Genomic DNA, 22,324 nt, shown 5'->3' with positions numbered 1-22,324 from the left:
TATAACTTACCGGTAAGTTATAGGCTTTTTACTTCTTCACTTATAAGACGGTTAACTATTGGCTTGTCACGCTATAACTTACCAGTAAGTTATATGCTATTCATTCCATCACTTACATGACGGTTATATATCGGCTTTTACGCTATAACTTACCGGTAAGTTATTGGCTTTTCACTCAATCACTTACATGACGGTTATATATCGGCTTTTACGCTATAACTTACCGGTAAGTTATTGGCTTTGCACTCCATCACTTACATGACGATTATATATCGGCTTTTACGCTATAACTTACCGGTAAGGTATTGGCTTTTCACTCCATCACTTACATGACGGTTGGATATTGACTTTTCACTCCAGCCTTATACAGAGGATGCAATTGGTAAGATTCTGGACATCACATCAGATGCCAAGAAGAAGAAGTTGAGATGTCTGAAGTGGCAAAGCATTTGTTGACCAAGATTGGTGTTGATGCATCCTTGAGATATGCTATCCATCTCATAACAGCTTCTGCCTTGGCATGCCAAAGCAGAAGGGAAATATTGTGGAGATGGAGGATATTAACCGAGTTTACCATCTGTTTTTGAACGTAAAGAGATCAACACAGTACTTAATGGAGTATCAGAGTCAGTATATGTTCAGTGAGGAAGGTGATGAGGATGATACCAATGCCATGCAATCTTGAGAGATTCCTTGCGCCTAGGAAAGACTTTGTGTTTATTTCTGTATCTTGGTTTATTGGTTTTAGGCAGCACTGGACTTTCTTCATGGGAAAACGGCATTACTGCTCTTGTACGTTTTGATCCTGTTTAGAGTTTTGGAATTTTATGGTAGTTTTGTGGTTTTTCCATTTGAAGCATGAATCTGTAATATTTATCCACATACAACAATGTAGCAGGAATAGTCTCATGACTTTGATATCTAATCTACTTTAATCTAGGATTTCCGACTACATCTTCCTCTGGGAGCCTTACAAGTTACAGAACCTTCGCTTTAATCAATTGTGATTCGTTCAATCCAAGTCTGGCCAAGGGAATTGTAAGGGGTTGTTTAATCAATTGGCAAATTTCAGTTGTTAGTCCAGTTTAGTTTGTAATTCACATCTTCCCTCCTTTCTCATCTCCCCGAGATGCCGATTGCTGAGTAAAAAAGTGGAAGAAAATAACACATACAGTTTTTGTTCGTCAATTAGTCTCAAAGTCTTGTATGCATGTTAATTATGATAGAATGTGAATTGCCAATCATTAACTAGGGTATGCTTTGTAAAGTAGAGGATAATTGTTTCTACAAGTCTGATGCAACTCTATTGAAATGAACACCGATTGCACTCTTCAATCCTTGGTATATTTCATTTTGAATTTCGAAGAATTATTCGTAGAAATTAAACAAAAAGTCACAGAATTTTTTTAAGGCAAAAGCTGTTTCAACCACATGATAAAACATTGCTTAACATATAGCATAAATGCACTATAACACAACTTACACAAGACATGATTTTCTTTTCTTATCCTGTAACTCTAGTTGTGAGGGTAATGTTGCTTGCATAACAGTATTTTCATCTCAGAGGCTAAATGTAACCTCTGTAGCTCCTCATTCTGATTTTTCGCCTTCTCTTTTCGCGCTTTTTCTGCATTTATAAAGGCAAACCACATTCATCATGCTCCATGCGCTCCCATTGGTTTGCAAAAGTCTTCCTTGTTTAGTATTCAACCTTCTTTACGATGTTGTCTGTGAGGAGCAAAGAGGCTTGTAGGAGTTGGTGCAGTAGATGAGAACCCAAGAGAGGGCCTAACATGCTATGATGTTGGTGCAGAATCAGATGCTTACCGCTAAAGCTCTCTGATTACTTCAAGCTCCCGAGGTGAGGTGAGGTGGTGACCAGTGTTCAAAAACTGAGAACAAATTCTCTGAAAACAGTGGGTCAGTGACCCCTTTTGCTCCTTTGTGCGTCCACCCTGCAAGCGTTCATAAGTTGCATGTTACAGCTAAATATTTATACCTTTTTTTGTAGGTAACACACAATTTTATTTTGTCTATTTTTGTATATGACTTATAGGTAGTCTTCTAATTTATGTTCCTAACTTAGAGACAGTCTTCTAATTTATGTTCTTAGGTTATAGGTAACATGATTTATCACCAAGTTTTTTTCGTTGCTAATAATAACACTATTTACCAGTAGGTCAAGTACATGATTTAATGTGGGTGCTTGTCTGATTGATTGGTATAATAAGTGCATATTTACTTTTTATTGATTAAATTGTATTTTATCTATATATTAGGAATATTATGAATGAAAGAATTCAAAATTCAAAATTTAAGAGCAATCCAAATGAAATGGCCCTCAAATATGGATTGTTCATCATGTGACTTTTGGGCTTCTCCCATATGTATTGGAATGGAAGGAGAGTCATCTTGATTTTTGTCCCAAATACTTGTCGTAAATAACATAAGCATGTTTTTTTTTTTTTTTTTGGGTAGCGAGTAACGTGAACATATCATGTAGAACAAAGGAAAATTAAGCCTCCACCCTAAACCCTGATTAACAGATAAGCTTTCCCCAAAAACCGATCAAGCCTCCATGTGGGCTGTCAAAGAGTCAGGTGGGAGATCAAGATTGGATCAGTGAATTGCCGGATGCTCTTCTTTGCCGCATTCTTTCCTTCCTTCCAACAATGTGGGCTGTGAGGACCACCGTTTTGTCTACAAGGTTGAACAATGTATGGACTTGTGTTTCCAATCTAGACTTCGCCGCCGAAAATTTTTGTTGTCTCCGCCGTCGGCATTTTGAGATGTGTATCGAGCGTGTACTTCACTCTGGTGACGCATCAGGCACAAAAAATTTCGTCTCAGTGCTTATGGTTTTAATAGTGACTTTGCTCGCATTGACGATTGTATTTGCAGTGCCATTAGGCGTAATGTAGTTGAACTTGATCTAACCATTTATACCAGTGATAAAGGATGTCGACGCACTTTCTCGTTGCCTAGAATAGCGTTTTTAGCTGCAAAACACTCAAGGTTTTGAAACTGGGTGGTTCAAGCTGTACATATAAAACAAATGCTCCTCCTGCTACAGGGTGTTTTCCAAGTCTCAATTCCCTGGAATTATTCTTTGGATGCAAGAGCCCTCGTCAATGCCAATATTGTTTTCTGGGACCATTATCAACTCTTATAACCACTACTACAAAAAAGCAAAAAGACGACGGTAAATCACCGTCGTGTATTCGGTTTTTCAATGGTCGTGGAATCCACCGTCATCTTTTCCCTCATAAACCACGACGCTAAATCACCGTCGTTGTTAAAATATACAACGTCATCAAAAAATACAAAACGACGTCTTTGTACTGCAAAAAGATCTAAAAAAGCAGTCGAGGATGAGAATAGACGACCAACTCTCTAATAAAACCGTCGTTAAAAAGGAAAAATATGACACATATTAAGAGAACAAGGCCGCAAGATAGACATACAACGACGAAAATAATAATACGACGCCGTTAAATATCATTTTCACGACAATAAAAAATTTGACGTCTTTAAATACATTAGAAGACGACGTTATTGATACCTACTACGTCGCATATATAAAAACAGCAGTCGTAAAATTAATTTTCCACTTCGATTTTTCGATAAAAGATGACGTGAAAATAGTTGTCAGTGTCATTATTTACGACGTATGTATTTATATATTAAACGTTGAAAAACGAAACAACGTCGGTTACAAATATATGAGAGTCGTATTACAAAATTTATACGTCATATTTTCAGAAACAAACAACGACGGAAAACAATAAAAACAAACGTGTTTAGTCTGCTAAAGTTCTAGAAAATAGTCGAGGATGAGAATAGACGACCAACTCAAACAAATCACCGTCGTTAAAAAGGAAAAATATGACACATGTTAAAAGAACAAGGCCGCAAGATATACATACAACGACGACAACTAAAATACTACGCCGTTAAATATAATTTACACGACAAGAAAAAATATGACGTCTTTAAATACATGAGAAGACGACGTTATTGAAATATACTACGTTTCTTATTTACAAACAACCGTCGTGAAATAAATTTTCCACTTCGATTTTTCTAAAAAAGATGACGTGGAAATAGTTGTCAGTGTCATTATTTACGACGTATGTATTTATACAGTTGACGTTGAAATGCGAAACAACGTCGGTGGAATTTATATAGTCGACGTTGTATTTATATCTATCATCATTACTCACGACGCACTTAATAATATAGACGACGTTGAACGTCTAAACAACGTCGGTTCCACAAAAATGAGAGCCGTATTACAGAACATATAGACGGCGTTGATTATGATGAGAGCCGTATTACAAATAACGTCGTTTAATTGTTATTAGACGGCGGTTATAATGAATTTCCGTCGGAATTCATTTCGTTCCTCTTCGTTTATAAAAGAACTTGCGACGTGGAAAATGTATGATGACGTCGTATTTTTTAACGTTCAGATTATATATCTCGTTTTTTAGACGTCGGTATTATGGGATTGGAGTCGTGTTATTTTGAATTACATGGCGGTTCTTAATCCTTCCCCGACATGATATCCTGAATAATTGCTTCACAATAGCGTCGTGGTTCTTCATTATTACGTTGCTTTAAGACGTCGGTAAATATGCTGAATAACTGGTTCACAATAACGTCGTGTTTTATTTGAACGTAGAAAGTGCAGAAATCACATTACAATATATTACAAAATTAATGTCATACACTGCCAATTACATAAGCTTCATTCAATCCATATATCTTCACACCCATCTCGAATATTTTGACCGCCTAACTCACCCACCAGTTCATCAAATGTGTCAACATTTGGCATCCCTCTAGTAAATGGCTCACACTCAATTATCACATCACCTAAGACTTCATCACCAATAACATCATTATATTCTCTATTAGGCATTGATAACACTACCGACCAACCACGATGCATCGGGTCGTCAACAAAAAATATTTGTTTGACTTGAGAAGCCAAAACAAATTGGTCATTCCTATGTCCAATTTTACTCAAATCTACAAGGGTAAATCCAAGTTCGTCGACTACAAGACCGGAACTATCTATCCAATCACACCTAAAGACTGGGATTGTAAACTTTTGGTAGTCAAGGTCCCAAATTTCTTGAATGACACCATAGAAACCCATATTTGAGAGAATTGGGTTTTTATCCTTGGCACTAGCAACTTGCATGGTATGTGCAAGTAAATAAACTCCACTATTTTGAGTTGTCCGCACATCATCTTGTGCCTTGATATTGAATTTAATACCTTTAATAAGATAGCTCCTATATAATGGCACTGACATGTTTGGACCAGCTGCTAGCCACCTTAAATTTTCTGATACGCCATGATTGTCTTCCTCAAGTTCACTTTGAACCTGCAAATTAATCATATCTTAATTCAATCTAACATATAAATAAGAAGAAAATTAAAAGAGAAATATGTTATTCAACAACATATACGTATATACCTTGAAGCGTAGCCATTGAATGAAAGTGCTATTGTGCTTATCCTGCAGCCACTTTGTTCTCTTTCTAAATTTTGGATAAGCAATCTTGATGTGGATCATATGTTGCCTACATGACACGAAAAATTCAAGCATTACGGTCCCAAATATAGAAGATAAACATAAGAAATAATTTAAAATGGAAACTTAAAGAATAAAGCTCATACGTACTCGATATAAGGTAGGACTTCCTCCGTATTCTCCAAGACATATAGATGTGCTTGATTCAACAGGTCCTGATCAACTACGCTCACTGTGCAACCTGATAATGGATTTGAAACTCCCATCTTTTGGCTTGAAGGCACTCCAACTGTACTAACATCAGATAAATGCTGAGTACAAAACTCTACCGCTTCTTCAGCTATATACCGCTCAGCAATGCAACCTTCGGGACGAGTACGATTCTGAACATACCCCTTTCAGCACTTTCATATATCTTTCAAACGGATACATCCACCTAAAATATACTGGCCCACATAGACGAACTTCTCTGACAAGATGTACTACTAGATGAACCATGATATCAAAGAATGAAGGGGGAAAGTACTTCTCAAGCAAACACAGAGTAACTACTACATCTTCTTCCAACTTATCTAGCTTGGAAACATCAACAGTCTTTGCACATATAGCATTGAAGAAGAAGCACAAACGAGTTATTGCATACCTTGCAGGCTTCTCCAAAACAGAACGAATTGCCACAGGGAGCAATTGTTGCATTAAGGTATGACAATCATGTGATTTAAGGCCAAGAAGTCTTGAATCTTGTACAGATACAAGATTTTTAATATTTGAAGAATAACCTTCAGGGACCTTCATACCATAGAAAGAATTGCAAACCTCTCTCTTCTCTGCTCTTGACAAATTCCAAGGCCCAGGAGGCAAACGAGTACGTCTTTCTCCATACTCGGGTTGCAAATCAGTTTTGACCCCCATGTTCAATAAATCTAATCGAGCAGCAATCCCATCTTTATTTTTTCCAGGGATCTCCAGCAATGTACCAATGATACTATCGCAAACATTCTTCTCAATGTGCATAACATCTAGGGCATGCCTCACAGGAAGGTATTTCCAATACTCGAGATCAAAGAATATTGATTTCTTCTTCCAACAAACTCTGTCACCATTTTCAACCATATGCAGCACTTCTTCTCCGGTTAATGGCTCGGGAGGTATGCCATATTCAGGTTTCCCATTAAAAGCTGCACGTTGCCTCCTATATGGATGATTGATTGGTAACCATTTTCTATGTCCAATGTAACAAATTTTGTGGCCATTTTTCAACCTGTGACTAGGTGTATCATCGCCGCATATTGGACAAGCTTTATATCCTTTAACAACACAACCAGATAAGTTTCCATAGGCGGGGAAATCATTAATTGTCCACATTAATGCAGCTCTGAGTGTAAAGTATTCTCCATTATGTGCATCATACACTCCTCTAATCCCAACCCACAAGGATTTTAAATCATCAATCAAAGGCTCCAAGTAGACGTCTATATCATTTCCGGGTTGTTTAGGACCGGAAATCAATAAGGTTAACATCATGAACTTTCGTTTCATGCACAGCCATGGAGGGAGATTATATGTAACTAAGATAACCGGCCAACAACTATACCTGCTACTTAGAGAACTGTGGGGATTGAATCCATCAGATGAAAGAGCCAATCTCAAGTTTCTCGGCTCATTACCAAACTCAGGCCATTTATTATCAAGAAGTTTCCAAGACGGGGAATCCGCCGGATGAGACATCTGACCGTCAATTGATTTTCTAGCAGCATGCCACCAAGTCAAACTCTTAGCTGTCTCATGTGATTGAAACATCCTTTTAAACCTTGGAATTGGGGGAAAATACCACACCACCTTCGCTGGCACACCCTCTTTCAAGATTGAATCTTTGCCTTCCTTCCACCTTGAGATACCACAAGTAGGACAATTAGTTGAATCCTCATACTCCTTCCTATACAAGATGCAATCATTGGGGCATGCGTGCATTTTCTCATAACTCAGCCCTAATGCACACAAAGTCTTTTTAGCCTCATACATGGAGGTTGGTATTGTATTTCCTTCTGGAAGCAAATCGCCTTGAAGTATCAATAATTCTGTAAAACAGACATCACTCATCCCATGTTTTGCCTTCAAATTATACAACTTCACTAATGCCGATAACTTCGTGTACTTTCTACAACCAGGGTACACTGGTTGATCTCCATCCCCAATCACATTGGCAAACTCATACGGATCCGAACCAAAATCACCAAAATCATTATCATCCATATCAATTTCTTCAGACACAAAACTGTACCTACTATGGCCATCATCTTCTTCAACATTTCTACTAGCATTAGTAGTTGCTTCCCAAGGTTCTCCGTGAAATGTCCAATTCTTATAGCTTTGGTCAATTCCATTAAAGTATAAGTGATCCCTTATAATTCCAACCCCAAACAACTTCAAATTAACACATTTAACACATGGACAACGGATATGTGTTGTAGTTAGAAGATTTTCTACAGCAAAGTTCAAAAATGCTTCCACCCCAAATTCATATGCCTTCGATCTTCTATCCGAGTGCATCCATGACTTATCCATCTCCGACACTATAACCTATTATCTATAATAAAGTGAAAATACAGGCAATGACCATTACTATAGCAGATTATACAATGATCTAATCGCAAGTAATACACAACAGAGACGACGGGTTTTAAACAAAAACAGACGTATTTGGCATATATAGACGACGGATTTTCAACAGACGTCGTCTATTATAAGTAATACAAACGACGGTTTATGAAAAAATCGTCGTGTATAAGTAATACAACGACGGTAGTTTAAAAAAACCGTCGTGTAATCGTCGTCGTATGCCTTAAAATTCGTCGTGTCTCAGTTTATTTTCAAGAACACAAAACCCATGAAGAACACAACATATATATGAAACCAAGCAAGAAACCAACATATACATGAAACCAAGCATGAAAACAATAAATCCATTCCCAATTCAACATAACATATGGTGATTAAAAGATACGACAAAATTAAATCCATTCCCAATTCAACATAACACATAATGTAATCCATGAACCCATTAAACAGAAAATCCATGAACCCATACCTATAAGCACATTATTAACAGATCGCAAAGCATACACATAAAACCCTTTAACAAAACAACCTAATATCATTCAATGAATTTACAAGGGGAAGATAGGGTTTGTACTTACAGGTTGGACGAGCTCACAGATTCGACGGAGCCTGGAGAGTGCAACTTTTAATTAGAGCAGAAGTGAGAGAGCGAAATGTTATGTCGCGCGAAATCTGAAAATTTTCGGTTTCAGGGTTCAAAGTATAAGAATAAGAGCCAAATCTAAAAAAATTTAGGTCGCGCGAAAATTTTTAGAGCTCGCGCGTTTTAAAACGTCGAAAGAAAAACCAAGGCGAAAGTTCTACAAGTACCGACGTAAATTTAATATTCCACGACGGAAACTTCATTTTTCGGATTAAGAACGTAAGGCCGTTCATTTTGAAGCTTCATTTTTCGGATTAATTTTAAATTTATTTTGAACTTTTTATATAACGACGACTGAAAAACCACGTCGGTGTTAAGAAATTAAAGACGTTGTAAATTATATAAACCGACTTACATATTAAAATGACGTCGTTTAAAGCGTAAACCATGTCGTATGTTTTTCTGTACGACGTACAATATGTATTCCACGACGCAACCACCGTCGTTAAAAATTAATACCCTAAACCCATAAAACTAAATTATACAATTTAAAAAATTAAGTTTATAAAAGGTTTTATGGTTTTAAAGCCTAACATATACCCTAGACTACCCAAAAATTATACTTTAAAAATAAACCCCAATAAATAACAACCCTAATCTCTAAACCCTAGACTCTAAACCCTAAACCATAAAACTAGAAGTGATTTTATGACTCATCAAAACAATTTTGTTTTGGATGGTCATTTTAAAATTTTGTTATTCAAAATGAATTTTTTCAAGGTTTATGTGGAAGAAAATATATCAATGACTTCATAGGAGTTGACTTTTCAATTTTCTGATTTATTTTAAATTTATTTTGAATATTTTGATATAAAAATAATAAAATATTCTTACCACAACAACAAACCACGTCGGTGTTAATAAATTGTAGACGTTGTAAATTGTAATAGACTACTAAGTCGTTAAAATGACGTCGTTAAAATGAGAAACCATGGCGGCTATTTAACTATACGACGTAAAATATATATTCCACGACTTAACCGCTGTCGTTACATAAACGTCGTCGATGATACCCTGAATCCTTAAGAAATTGAAGATGTTGTAAACCATAAACGACTCAATTGTTCAAAGAACGTCGTCTAACTATATTTTTACGTCGTATTTGTTTAAAACACGAAACAACAAAATACGACGTTTTTTGACTTTATTAGGTCGTTGGAAAAGTATTACACGTCGGTTAAGCAATTTGTATGTTTGTTTTTTTTTTAATTTAAGAAAACCTCAACAAATTTTTACATTACATATTATAGAGAAAATTTGTACATTATACATAAATATCAAGTGTTCAATAATTGCCCTGTTTAATAATTTGGAAAACAAACTCTGCCCATTCATTCCGGACTTCATCAATGGCTTCTTGGGGGTATGAAGCTTCCTGGTTTCCCTTGGCATACTGCATAAACAATGACTATTAGGGTTTATAAATAAAAAGAAATTCATTCACAGACGACGATATTTTTCATAACCGACGTAGTATATCCATTCAACGACGTTAATTTTACATGACCGTCGTTGATAATACAAAAAATGACTTGAAATGTATGAAGGTAATTTCTTCTTACCTTATTCTCAAACCCCAAGGAAGGATCCATGATGATGTCCCTCATGAAGCGCATCACATAGTACCCGCATTCGACATTGCTGGGTTGCTTTGGTGTGCCTGAGAGAGTTTTCCAAATTACATTTTTACGTCCTGCATGGGCTATGTGGGTATTATATATTTTTAAAGCACTGTTCACGATGTTTTTGGCCTCTTCATCGACCACACGATTTCCTGGCAGAGGATCCAGAAAATAGACGGTTTCTCTCTTTGCTCTTACAATCAGCAAAATCCAATGACGGCTGCACAAAATTAATATAAAAACGACGGTTATTTACAAAAACGACGTATTATAATATTTCACACGACGAAATAAAGTAGCAATCGACGACATTATAGCTGTCTCACGACGATAAATAACTACCGACGTGGTTAGTAGTTTCAAACGACTAAATAAAATAAAACACCGACGTGGTTAGTTTATAAGCTGTCATTTATTGAAAATCATAAAAACAAAATCCTAAGGAGACTAACCCTGGATTGTAAGGCATCATGAAAATCTGTTCACCGTCTGTCTTCTGAAGTCGAGCTGCTACGAGTCGTGATCTTTCAGTTATTGTGCCAGAGTTGGCACTAACTGTAGCAGGGTCGATAAAGCCAACCATGCTGCACATATTGGCTTCTTTCAAAACATCGTGTAAGTACCTAAATACATAAAATAATATAAACAAGTCAGCACAAACAAACACGACGGTTATGTATAAAAAAACGACGTATTATAATATTTCACACGACGTACTGAAATAGATGAGGACGTTATAATATATTTATCACGACGGTAGTTAGTTAAGACGACGTGGTTAGTTAGTTAAGACGACGCAATATATAAACCAACGAGGTATTATTTTAGAAGTACAAACCTCATATATACAGCCAATACAGTAGCTCCAATTTCTTCCATGCCTGCAAATTGTGTAATATCTTCAGGCAGGAGGAAGGTATCGCGCTCACCACCAAACACCTCCTTATCAATTGTAAATTGGAGTGTCTTATCCTCAGGCAGGAGTGTCGTTTCCACAAAATGACAAAGGGTTTTTAAAGAAGATGGCGCCTCCATATTTGAATAAGCACCAACTTCAATAACCTGTTTAAAGAAATAAAAAAAATGACGTGGTAATTCAATAAAGACGACGGTTTAAGGAATAAAACGTCGTCTTAAAAGTATTTAAACGACGGTGAAAAAACTGTCGTGGTAATTCAATAAAGACGACGGTTTTATGAATAAAGCGTCGTCTGAAACCATTTAAACGACGGTAAAAAAACCGTCGTTTAAATATTTTATTACGTCTTAAAAAAATTCCGCCGTCTAAGTTTTAAACAAACGACGGATTAAATAAAAATATCGACGTCTGAAATTTTGAAAAACAAATAAAAAAGGCAAAGTTATGTGAACATACCTTGTCGTCATGCTTTTCTTCATCTTCTTTCTCCTTTTCTTCTTCCTTCTCTTCATCTCTTTTTTCTTCTTCCTTCTCTTCATCTGGCTGATGTTTCCCCATTTTGGCAGTATTATCCTCCAAATGTAGGGATCTCACATCACCTCCAGAGCAGCTAGCTTTGTCAGACATTGGATTTTTGGGGCTTTGGCTAATTCTTGGTTTAAGCATGCTTGGATCAAAATTGGGAATTAATTGGGAAAGCTGACTCAGGAAATGCTCCCTCTCAGCCTCTACCAATTGTTTTGTCCTAGCCTCCATCCTTAAGGCCTCTTCCCTTGCCTTAGCCTCCATCTTTTTAGTCTCTTCTTGAAGGAGAACTCTTAAACTGTCCTGCAAACGGTCGTCAAAGCTCACCCTCTGTGGTTTGGGCAAATTGAAATATTGCCTTGGGGAAACACCAGCACCAACTCCCCTCACTCTGCCTGGATGCTCGGGGCCCAAAGCCATGGTCAGCACATCATTGCTGCCATCTACTCTGACTTTGCCTTCCGAGACTTGTTTCTGCAATTCATCCTAAAACAAAGATAAACAAAAAAACACACGACGGTTATTTATGTACAAACGACGTATTATATAATTTCACACGACGCAATAACGTATAAACCGACGTTATTATAACCGACGTCTTATGCTATAATTAAAGAAAACAGAGTAGTGATTCCTATTTAGACCGTTAACGACGTTTTAAAAAAAGTTTCGACGTGATAATATCATTCAAACGACGCGAAAATGAACCACCGACGTCTTAACGACGTGGTAATATCATTCACACGACGAAAAATATAACATACGACGTAATAAGAATAATTCACAGTTTAATAAAAATTTAAAACAGAGTGATAGTAGGCTTACAATTAATTTTGCTTTCTCTGCCACCTTTGGATCAGGGATGTTACCATGTTTGTCCTGTCTAGCTCTCTTCCATAAGGTAGATCGATCAATTTCTACCCCAGGCATGGTTTCCTCCAATTGATCCTCCAATCCAGCATATCCTTTTCGAGACAATCGATGATTGTACTCGAGTTTCTCCCTAATCTGTGCATGTTGAGAATACACAGACTCAAAATCTTTGGATAGCCTTGAAGCTACAAAGGCATCCCATTGTGCTTTCTCTATGAATTTATATGTTTCAGGGGGTTGGCTTAATTTCTCCCTGTCATTGGTGTATGGAAGGATATAATGCCTCGTTAGTGTAGACTTGAAATCCTTCCATTTCTTGGAAGCAGAAGCTAAAACAGAGGTCTTGCCCCCTTGGCCTACGACAAAAGCCATGTCAACTGCTTCCCAAATCTGCTCCTTTATATCCTTGGGGATTTGGGACCATTTCTTGTCCACAAGTGGGATCCTGGAGCGTGCCAACACACCAATATACGACTGCATCTCAATATGTGCTTGGCCAACACCTTTCCCCCTTTTATTGTACTCAACAATTGGCCTCAGTTTCTGAAGCTTTCTCTTCACAACACGAGGCATTGTGCTCATACCTCGACCAGTCTTTGAATCATCAGAGATTGTTGTCTGGCTGGTTGGTTCTGTCTCAGCAGATGATGAAGCAAACTTCATCTTCTTCGAAGACTTCATCTTCTTCGAAGACTTCATCTCCTTCGAAGACTTGTCTTGAGGAGCTACCATTCCAAGCTTCTTGGAGCCAGAATCCTTAGTTTGTTGTTGAGAAACCATTTTAACAGACAAAACTGCAAGTGAAAATATTTCAGGAAAACATTAAGAACACAAACGACGGTATTAAAAAATACGACGTATGATATGATTTTAGACGACGCAATGAAATAATCTCAGACGTAATAAATGTTTAAAACCATTATTTATATAACGTCGTGGTATATATGTTCACACGACGTCAATAGTAATACACCGTCGTAGTAAACTATTATTTATATAACGTCGTGGTATTTATGTTCATACGACGTCAATAGTAATACACCGTCGTGGTATTAACATTCACACGACGTAAAACAATAAGATATTTTGTCGTCTATATTAGATACCAACCCTAGTTTCTTTTTCTTTATATTTTATCAAATAAGGGAAAAACAAAAACCATTGTTCAGAGAAATCAAACCTGCAATTAAACAAGCATATAAAAAAAGACTATTATTTTAAAAACAACTTTGTCAATTTTCAGACGACGCTAGAACAACTGACGAACCGTCGTGGTCTACCGTCGTCTTATTTAGTTGAGGTAGTTGTCTTCAAAGTTGGAAACTTTCCCTCTTTGTCTGTATATTTTATCAAACTTGGAAAGAAGTAAAATGATTTTGGCCAAAAAAAAGGTAAAAAGATTTTTCAAACAAAAAACGTATGAGCATGCAAAACAATAACCAAAATAGTGAAAATGAAAGCTTACCTTTTGCGTGCAATGAAAGCAAGAGGAAGATGATCGATGTTTAAGTTCAAGGACGACGAAGAAGACGAGAGGAAGACGATGAGAAACTCTGACAATGCTCTGACAAGGAAAAGAGACGAAAAGGTTTCTCTGGAGATTGAAATTTTTAATCGGGTTTGGAAACAGTGCATGTGTAAGTCCAAAAGTTGCTTACATATAAAACCATTTCAAAAAAATAATACGGCGGTTACATTTAACTACGTCGTTTTTAACTAACACGACGCAATATTTTTCGTTCGACGTGGAATCATTTCATTTAACGTCGTTAGGTTTAATATAACCGACGTGGATTTTAATTTTTAAATTATGAATAGAATTTTTTTTTTCCCGTGACCTTTCAGTTTATTTTTCAATTACAGTGCGTTATAAATAGAGTTTTTTTTCCGGAGGAAATTTAAAACGAAGGAAATTAATATTCTGCAATATGTAAAGTTTCTTTTTTGGATGACAGATTTAAATAAAATAAGAATATAAAAACAACTAATGTGTAAGTCAAGTAGACGAAAAGTTGCTTACATATAAAACCATTTCAAAAAAATAATACGGCGTGGAGTTCTGTAATATACGTCAGTCATACCGACGTTGATTTTACAATTTAAACGACGATTTTTTGGTAAGGACCGCCGTTGGTTTTAAAAATTTATTCTATAAATTTGTCGCTTTCATTCATTTTCGCGGTTTACATTTAGGGTTCCAAGTTCTTCCTCTCTCAGAGACACTGTCTCTCACATCTCAAAGACAATAATTTGGAGGTCTTTCTCAAAGAGAAATTGAGCTTACATTTAGGCTAGTTGACAAGAAGAAGCTTGTCAACTAGCCTTCTCACTTCCTTGATCAAGCCTGATAGGACACTTAGTGCTTCTGAATACTCCTTGCTTTCCATCAAAAGAGATGCAAGCCTGGCCTCCACTCGCTGTCGAAGGAAAGTTCGCTTCTCAGGGAAATCTGAAGATCAGATGTGCCTGATCCTCTGCTTGATTTTTTTGACTAAGAAGATCCGTCAGATTTGTGATAGCCTCTTCCTTTACGTAAAGCTTCAGAAGAAGAAGATGGGTTTCAAGAATGCGATAGAGAATAGAAATGGCTTCAGATGGCTTCTAAAGCATGAGCAATCGAATCAGTAGTTGCTGGGAGATATGATGAAGACATTGTCAATGCTTTGAACTATACAAGTCCTGCAGAAAGATAAAGGACCAAACTGTTAAAGAAACTGAAACAACGGCGGTTTTCTGTTCTACCGTCGTCTTTTCTCGTCGTCTATATAAAGGTAAGATGGCGGTATATTTATAATTACCGACGTAGATTATTTTGTTAAACGTCGTAGAACTATACGAGAATGACGTCGATATATTTATATTTTCCGTCGTTGTACATTAATTTAATACGGTGATATTTTGAATTTTAAAGCCGTGTATTTGTTTGTAATTATACGGCGTCTTATACGAAACCCTCGTCGTGTTATTTTATGAGTAAAAACGGCGGTTTTTATTGAAATCGTCGTCTTTACTTTCTACGTCGGTCGATTCATAACTTCTGCCGTTCTTTGTTGGCATTGATTTTACACTGCGGAAATCTGTTTCAAATAGACGTCGGTTGTTTAATTAGGTACGTCGTTGTTTTTGAACAGCCATTTGAATCTCCATTTTTTAGTTGTCTAAGGTTGTATTACACGACGGTGTTTTTAGAACCGTCGTCTTTTTAAAAACCACGACGGTTTTCACTTAGACCGTCGTTGTTTTCTGGTCGTCTTTTTCACTTTTTGTAGTAGTGAACTAATGTTTCTTTACACTGTATATTGCAGTTACTTTACTCTTTGGCAGTAAAAAATATAGAACGAAAGAAATTGTTGTGGGGTGAGGGCCTGCATGCTGGTCCATTTTCAACCTGTTCAAAGTTGGACAAGTTGAATGAATGAAAGACTTGTACCCATTCCTTTCTTCGTTTTCGCAATACTATGTTATGGGGCCTCTCAACTCATTGTCAATTAGTTTGGGGATGAATATTCTAGTTTTTTCACTTATGCCGACAAATAATTTGGCACAGCTTTTGGTGGATCCCATTGAAGCTCTTCATCTTCTTCATTCAATTGAAAGATTCCCTGACAATAAAAGATTTAATGAAATTATGAGAATGTCTTGTTGGTATGATTAACTTAGCTCAAGTGTGTACACATCTTACATCTTCCAATAAGTAAAGATCTTCCAAATTAGGTGCTTTGTCCAGCACCGCTGCTATTAATTTCCAGTAATTGCAACCTGCGAAAACCGCCTTGAATAGGTTCAAATTAGGAAAAAGGGGGAGATACCCAGCCTTCATGGAAGATACAAAGTATTCATCATTCAAAAACTCAAGCACAAAGTGCCAAAGGATCAAAAGATAGAATAGTAATTATCCAGACATAGAGATATGTGTATTTTTGATTCATCGACAATCTACAAGATAGGCTCTATATGATGGTAATAGTCCGCATCAACACAAAACGCAGAGGTTATATATATATTATTAATATTGTAATTTTTATTTTGCACTTTCAGTTTGCTTTTCCTTTTTCTTTTTCTTTTTTCCTATTTTTCTTTTGTGACCTGATGTAATAAGGCATAATTTGTTCTTATTAGTCTTCTTTTTCGGATGCTATTTCTTCATGCTACCTTTTGCAAGCAGAAAATACAACTTCAGGCTTCAGCTATATATTACGCTTTCTATTGATAAAAACAACAGATTTGGCTGTCCAAAATCATAAATACTATATCAAATGAATACAGAAACTGTGTGTAAAAAGATTTGGGTTTTTCACATATAAACCCATTTTATCTATACTTTAAAGAAAAATAGAAATACACTAAGAACTAATCAGAAAATGGCAAGTGGCTAGCTGAGTTTTTCTCCAATTAGCGTGTCGCATTTTGTTTGTAAAATACATTCGAGGTTTTTTTTTTTTTTTCTAATTTAATTTGCAGGGGGGATATTCCTCGATGGGTTACACATTATTGCTCTACCAAGACGTTGTTATCTAGTCTCACATCAATCTACATTTAATTTATGTCATCATTTAGCCGACAAATGGCAATGAATTAATAATAATACTTTTTTTAGAATAAGTGATAATTTTTATTAAAAAATAAAACAAAAGTACAAAATTTCTATATGCCGAATATGAGTAAAGCTTCTCCAATGACCAATTTTTTTTTATAACATGAATGAATATGGCATCAACATATGTTTACATTTTTCTCTGGCTTGACTGTTATCAATTTCAACATTTTTCTCAACTCTGCTCTGTTATTTTAAATTTTGTTATGATCTCTGCTTCTTCTTTTTTTCTTTTTAAATTTTGTTATGATCTCTTGAATGTAGTTGCCACGCAAACTGAGATATGTTTAATGTAGTTGCCATCATGTGGGGCAAATAACTTGGAAAGAAGCTGCAGATAGAGGTCTAAATCTGGCAAAGAGGTTTGGTCATTTGAAGGTGATTCAAATGTGTTAAACCAGGGCTTGGAAGGTAAGGTTAACAATGGCTCTTGGTCCAATCTCCCTATCATTCTGGAAATTACAAGGCTTGCTGACAGTTTTCAAGAAGTGGAATGGAGTTGGATCCCTCGTAGCAACAACAAAGCTGCTCATGGGGAGCTAGAATTGGCTTCAGAGCGGTGGCGCAAGTTAGCTGGGCTGAGAGGCCACCACCGTCTCTTTTGGGTGTGCTGGAAGCGGATGGTCTTACGGGGCCTCCCATCTAATGTTTTGATTTTCGGTCCTTTGTCAGTCTCTCCACTTTGCTATCTTTGGCGCTGTGTGTACTGGCTAAGTTTAGTTTGCTTTGTTTCTGTGGGTCTTTCTTTGTATGCGCCCTTCTCTTATTAATTAAGTTATCTTGTTTTAGAATTCTAATTACTACCTTTTATATAGAATAATTATAATATGGTGGAATATGACAATATATTTTAAAGGTATGAAATATATTCAATACCATGCGACATAAACTACGAAGAAAAAGAGGAAAGCTCTATCAGACCAAAAAAGGAAAAAAAGAAGAGAGGAAAGCTCTATAAAAGCCTCTACACTAAAACCCTAATTAGCAGAGAGACGAAGCCTCCATACTTGATTGCCCTCAAATTCAGATTAGGGTTCACATGGGAGATAAAGATTGGATCAGTGAATTGCCGGATGCTCTTCTTTGCCGCATACTTTCTTTCCTTCCAACAACGATATGGGCTGTGAGGACCACCATTTTGTCTAAAAGGTGGAACAACGTATGGACTTGTGTTCCCAATCTCGACTTAGACTGCGGAGGAAATTTTGGTTACCATCACTGTGATCATGATCGTTTTGCCATGTTTGTTGATCGTGTACTTTGCTCTCGTGACTCATCAGACATCAAAAAATTTCGTCTCAGGACTTGTGTTACTGACTTGGCTCGTGTTGAGGGTTGGATTTGTACTGCCGTTAGGCGTAATGTAGTTGAACTTGAACTTGAACTTGATGTTGGAGAAAAATACACTTTTGTGTTGCCTAGAAGCGTTTTTAGCTGCAAAACCCTCAAGGTTTTGAAATTGTATGGGTCACTTTGTATTCCTTATGCTCCTCCTGCTTCACGGTGTTTCCCAAGTCTCAAGTGCCTCCTTGTTTCAGTTAGAAGTCCTGGTTGTAAGAGCTTAATGGAAAACGTTTTTACAAACTGTCCTGTACTTGAAGATTTGAGTATTTCTTACACGAATCTTCTTGAAAACGATGCTCCTATTTATAAGATGAAGGTCTCTGCGCCTGAACTGAAGACGTTGAGAATGAGTTTAAGTGAAAAGTATCCTGGGGAGAATGTTTTAATTGATGCTCCAAAGCTTGAAAAGCTTGATGTCCAGACACACTTAGAGGGTGTCTCGAATTATTCTTTGGATGCAAGATCCCTAGTCAATGCCAATATTGATTTCGAAGACTATTATTTTGCAGACCGAGCTTCCCTTCCCAAACATGCAATTGCGCTTTTGGCAGGAATTTCCAATGTTAAATATCTCTCACTCAAAACTTCTTATTTAAGGGTAATTAAGCACTTACGACTCTCAACTCTTGTTTCTTTACACTGTATAGAATTTACTTTAACTCTTTGTTTCCACGTCGAAAATGTTAGGTCTTGCGTTCATAATACAATGTTATTGACCTCTCAACTCACTGCCATTTAGTTTTGGTCTGGATACTCTAATTCTTTTCATCCTTTGGTACTTTGCAGTTTGAAAAAGTCTATTATTCAAAGGGAAATTTTAACTTTGTGCTTTGAGTTTTTGAATGATGAATACTTGTATCTTTCTTGAAGGCTGGGGAACTCCCCTTTTTTCCTAATTTGAACAAATTGAAGGTGGTTGTTTACCGTTGCAAATACTGGGACTTGCTGGCAGTGCTGCTGGAAAACGCACCTAATTTGGAAGATCTTGATTTAGAAGATGTAAGTAAGATCTGTACACCGTACTTGAGCAAAGTTACACCAACAAGACATTTGACATTCTCATTTCATTAATGTACATATATTTTTTTATTGTTAGGGAACCATGCGGGATGAAAAGCATTCAAAGCTTCACTGGAAGCCACCAAAAGTTGTGCCTAATTGTTTGATGTCGCACCTCAAGACTATTACCCTATGTCCATTCAGGGGACAAAAGATTGATATGGAATTGGCAGAGTATTTGTTAAACAATGGTCATCTTCTGGATAAGATTACACTTTATGCAAGTTATTTTTGGCATACGCTAGATGTAAGGAGGGCACTTCCGAAGTTTAATAGGGCTTCAATGACTTGTCAAGTTGAATACAAGAGGATAAATTGCTACTAAGGCAGGGAGTGAAATTCTGAGGAAATGTTTTTGCCTCTAGAGATTGAATTACACTCTATTTCTGCCTCAGTGTCTTTTGAGCATTTATTTAGTATAGCGTTTCTTCATCTCGATCTTCCTCTTGATCAGTTCTTCTAATAAGGACAACGTACGTTGGATCCCATGAGTTCTTTTTTCTTTTTCTTTTTTCTCTTGGGGCTAACATTGTCATGCAATTAATTATATGCAGTTTCCTGCCATTAAGAGAATAATCCGACTCAATAATAAACATGAGAATAATCACCAATTCATTCAGTATCCACTACTAGAAAACTTCTTCATAGGCCACTGATACACTCGTGGCCTATACTAATGTCAACCACAATCTATCTATGACTAAAGGGACTTGGCTACGGCTTGACCACAGATCACATAATTCTCAAAGGGCTATACCACAACAAAGAGTGTACGCGGCCTATAAGTCGCGCACCTAATTCTCAAAGGGCTTCAAATACTTGTCACGCTGAGTTCAACGATGCTACATTACAACGCAGCACACAAGTAGCATTAATCAATCTCCTAAATGGAGTTGTTGTACTAAAGTAATTAATCCCCTTGAAATTGCTTATAATTGTTTTATTTTTCATAAAATTGTATACCAATTCCTTTGCTTTTCTTTTGAAACCTAAAATTTTACCGTATTTATGTATACCAATTCCTTTGATCCTTTTTTATATGATGGGTAACCCACTCTCTCATAGAAACATTATTTTTCAAAGCAGAATATATAGAATAATGGAAAATTTGTAATGCTTTCGAATTCAAATGTACAGATGGGCTAACAATGCTTTGACGTTATTGCACTTAAAAAACAACAATGCCTTGAGAAATTTTTTTTTCTTGGGGCTAACGTTGTCCTTTGCTCAGTCATACATGATTGAATCATATGCATTTTCCTGCCATAAAGAGCTATACGCAAGCTCCTCTAACCCAACTCCATAACTAACATGACAATAATAGTCATCAACCAATTCAGAATCAGCCGCTGGACAATCCATCTCATACTCACAACAAGAAGAATCCATATACCAATTCATGTCATCGCTTGGTGAGCAAGCCACCTGATCCACATCAAACCATCCCACCTGATCAAAATCAACTGATGATGACACTGAGCAATCCTGACCGTCCAAGCCTCCTACAACGTTCGACAAGTTACCATCTTCCACATCTTGGACGGTCGATTCGGAGTCCATTGTGCTTGGAATGTTGACTAATTCTGCCTCTAGAGATTGAATCACAATATTCAACCTCTCCTCATCTCGATCTTCCTCTTGAAGTTCTTCCAATAAGGACTTGAGAATGGCGCCGTCGGATCCCATGAGTTCATCAACTCCCAAATCATCATCATGATCATGGTCGTTCATGCTTGCATAGTTTCTGATCAGTGCGGTGCTAGAACCCATTTTTACAAAAGAAGTTTTTGTTGTCTTTAAATTTGTAGAGAGGAAACAATTGAAGCAAAGAAAGGCCTGAAGGAAAAAGCCAGTTGCTGAAGAAGTGAAAGTACTCCTTATTAAAGATTGTATATTGCTATATGACTCTCTCGAAGAGAACTAGGCCTTTAAATATAGGCATCTCACCACCAGGATGACCTTCCATTGTGGACCAGCTAATAATGTTGACATGAGCAAATAAATAATAATTGTTTTCTTACCAAAGCATTTTCATGTTAATATTTGCCAGACTCTTAACATGTTATTATAATTGTTTAATTTAATTATGCGGATTCGTACTTGAAGTTGTGATTCGAATTGACAGTTTAATAACATAACATGTTATGTATATATTAAAATTAGCATATTAATTATATGGTCAAACTATCAATCTAAACCGCTAATATATTAGTATCATATGATTTTTCGTTAGAATATACAATATTAACAATCTGAAAATATAATATAATGTAAGATGCATAATATAGAGTGGACCACTTCCAAATTTGTACCTCTAAAAAAAATGTCCCATTGTCGAGTCTTAGGCCTTTCCAGCTTTCAAAGCAACCACACAAATGCGATTTCCATAGCTATAATAATGCATGCATTGAATATGGCCCAAACAAGGTACGGGCAGAAGAACAGAACGACAGAACATATATATCTTCACTGACGGATCACCAAAGAACAATAATAAAGCAATAAGGGTGGTCAGACCTGTGACTTGCACCATACAAAATGCTTACACGAGGGGATACATTTTTTTCGATTCGTTGCTTTA

The 22,324-nt window shown here is 36.6% G+C and overlaps 1 protein-coding gene across 1 annotated transcript; it reads left to right on the top strand.

Annotated features, from left to right (window-relative positions):
• On the top strand, window positions 17,123–21,261 carry LOC18778784 (F-box/FBD/LRR-repeat protein At1g16930). The gene is made up of 3 exons (XM_007214430.2): window positions 17,123–19,282; window positions 19,555–19,683; window positions 19,781–21,261. The coding sequence occupies exons 1-3, from the start codon at window positions 18,380–18,382 to the stop codon at window positions 20,066–20,068; spliced, it is 1,320 nt and encodes a 439-aa protein (XP_007214492.1). The 5' UTR covers window positions 17,123–18,379; the 3' UTR covers window positions 20,069–21,261.

This window comes from Prunus persica, chromosome G4 (assembly GCF_000346465.2).
Source record: "Prunus persica cultivar Lovell chromosome G4, Prunus_persica_NCBIv2, whole genome shotgun sequence".
Taxonomy (NCBI): Eukaryota; Viridiplantae; Streptophyta; class Magnoliopsida; order Rosales; family Rosaceae; genus Prunus; species Prunus persica.
The sequence above is the reverse complement of the archived record's forward strand: the minus strand, read 5'-3'. Positions and strand labels throughout refer to the sequence as shown.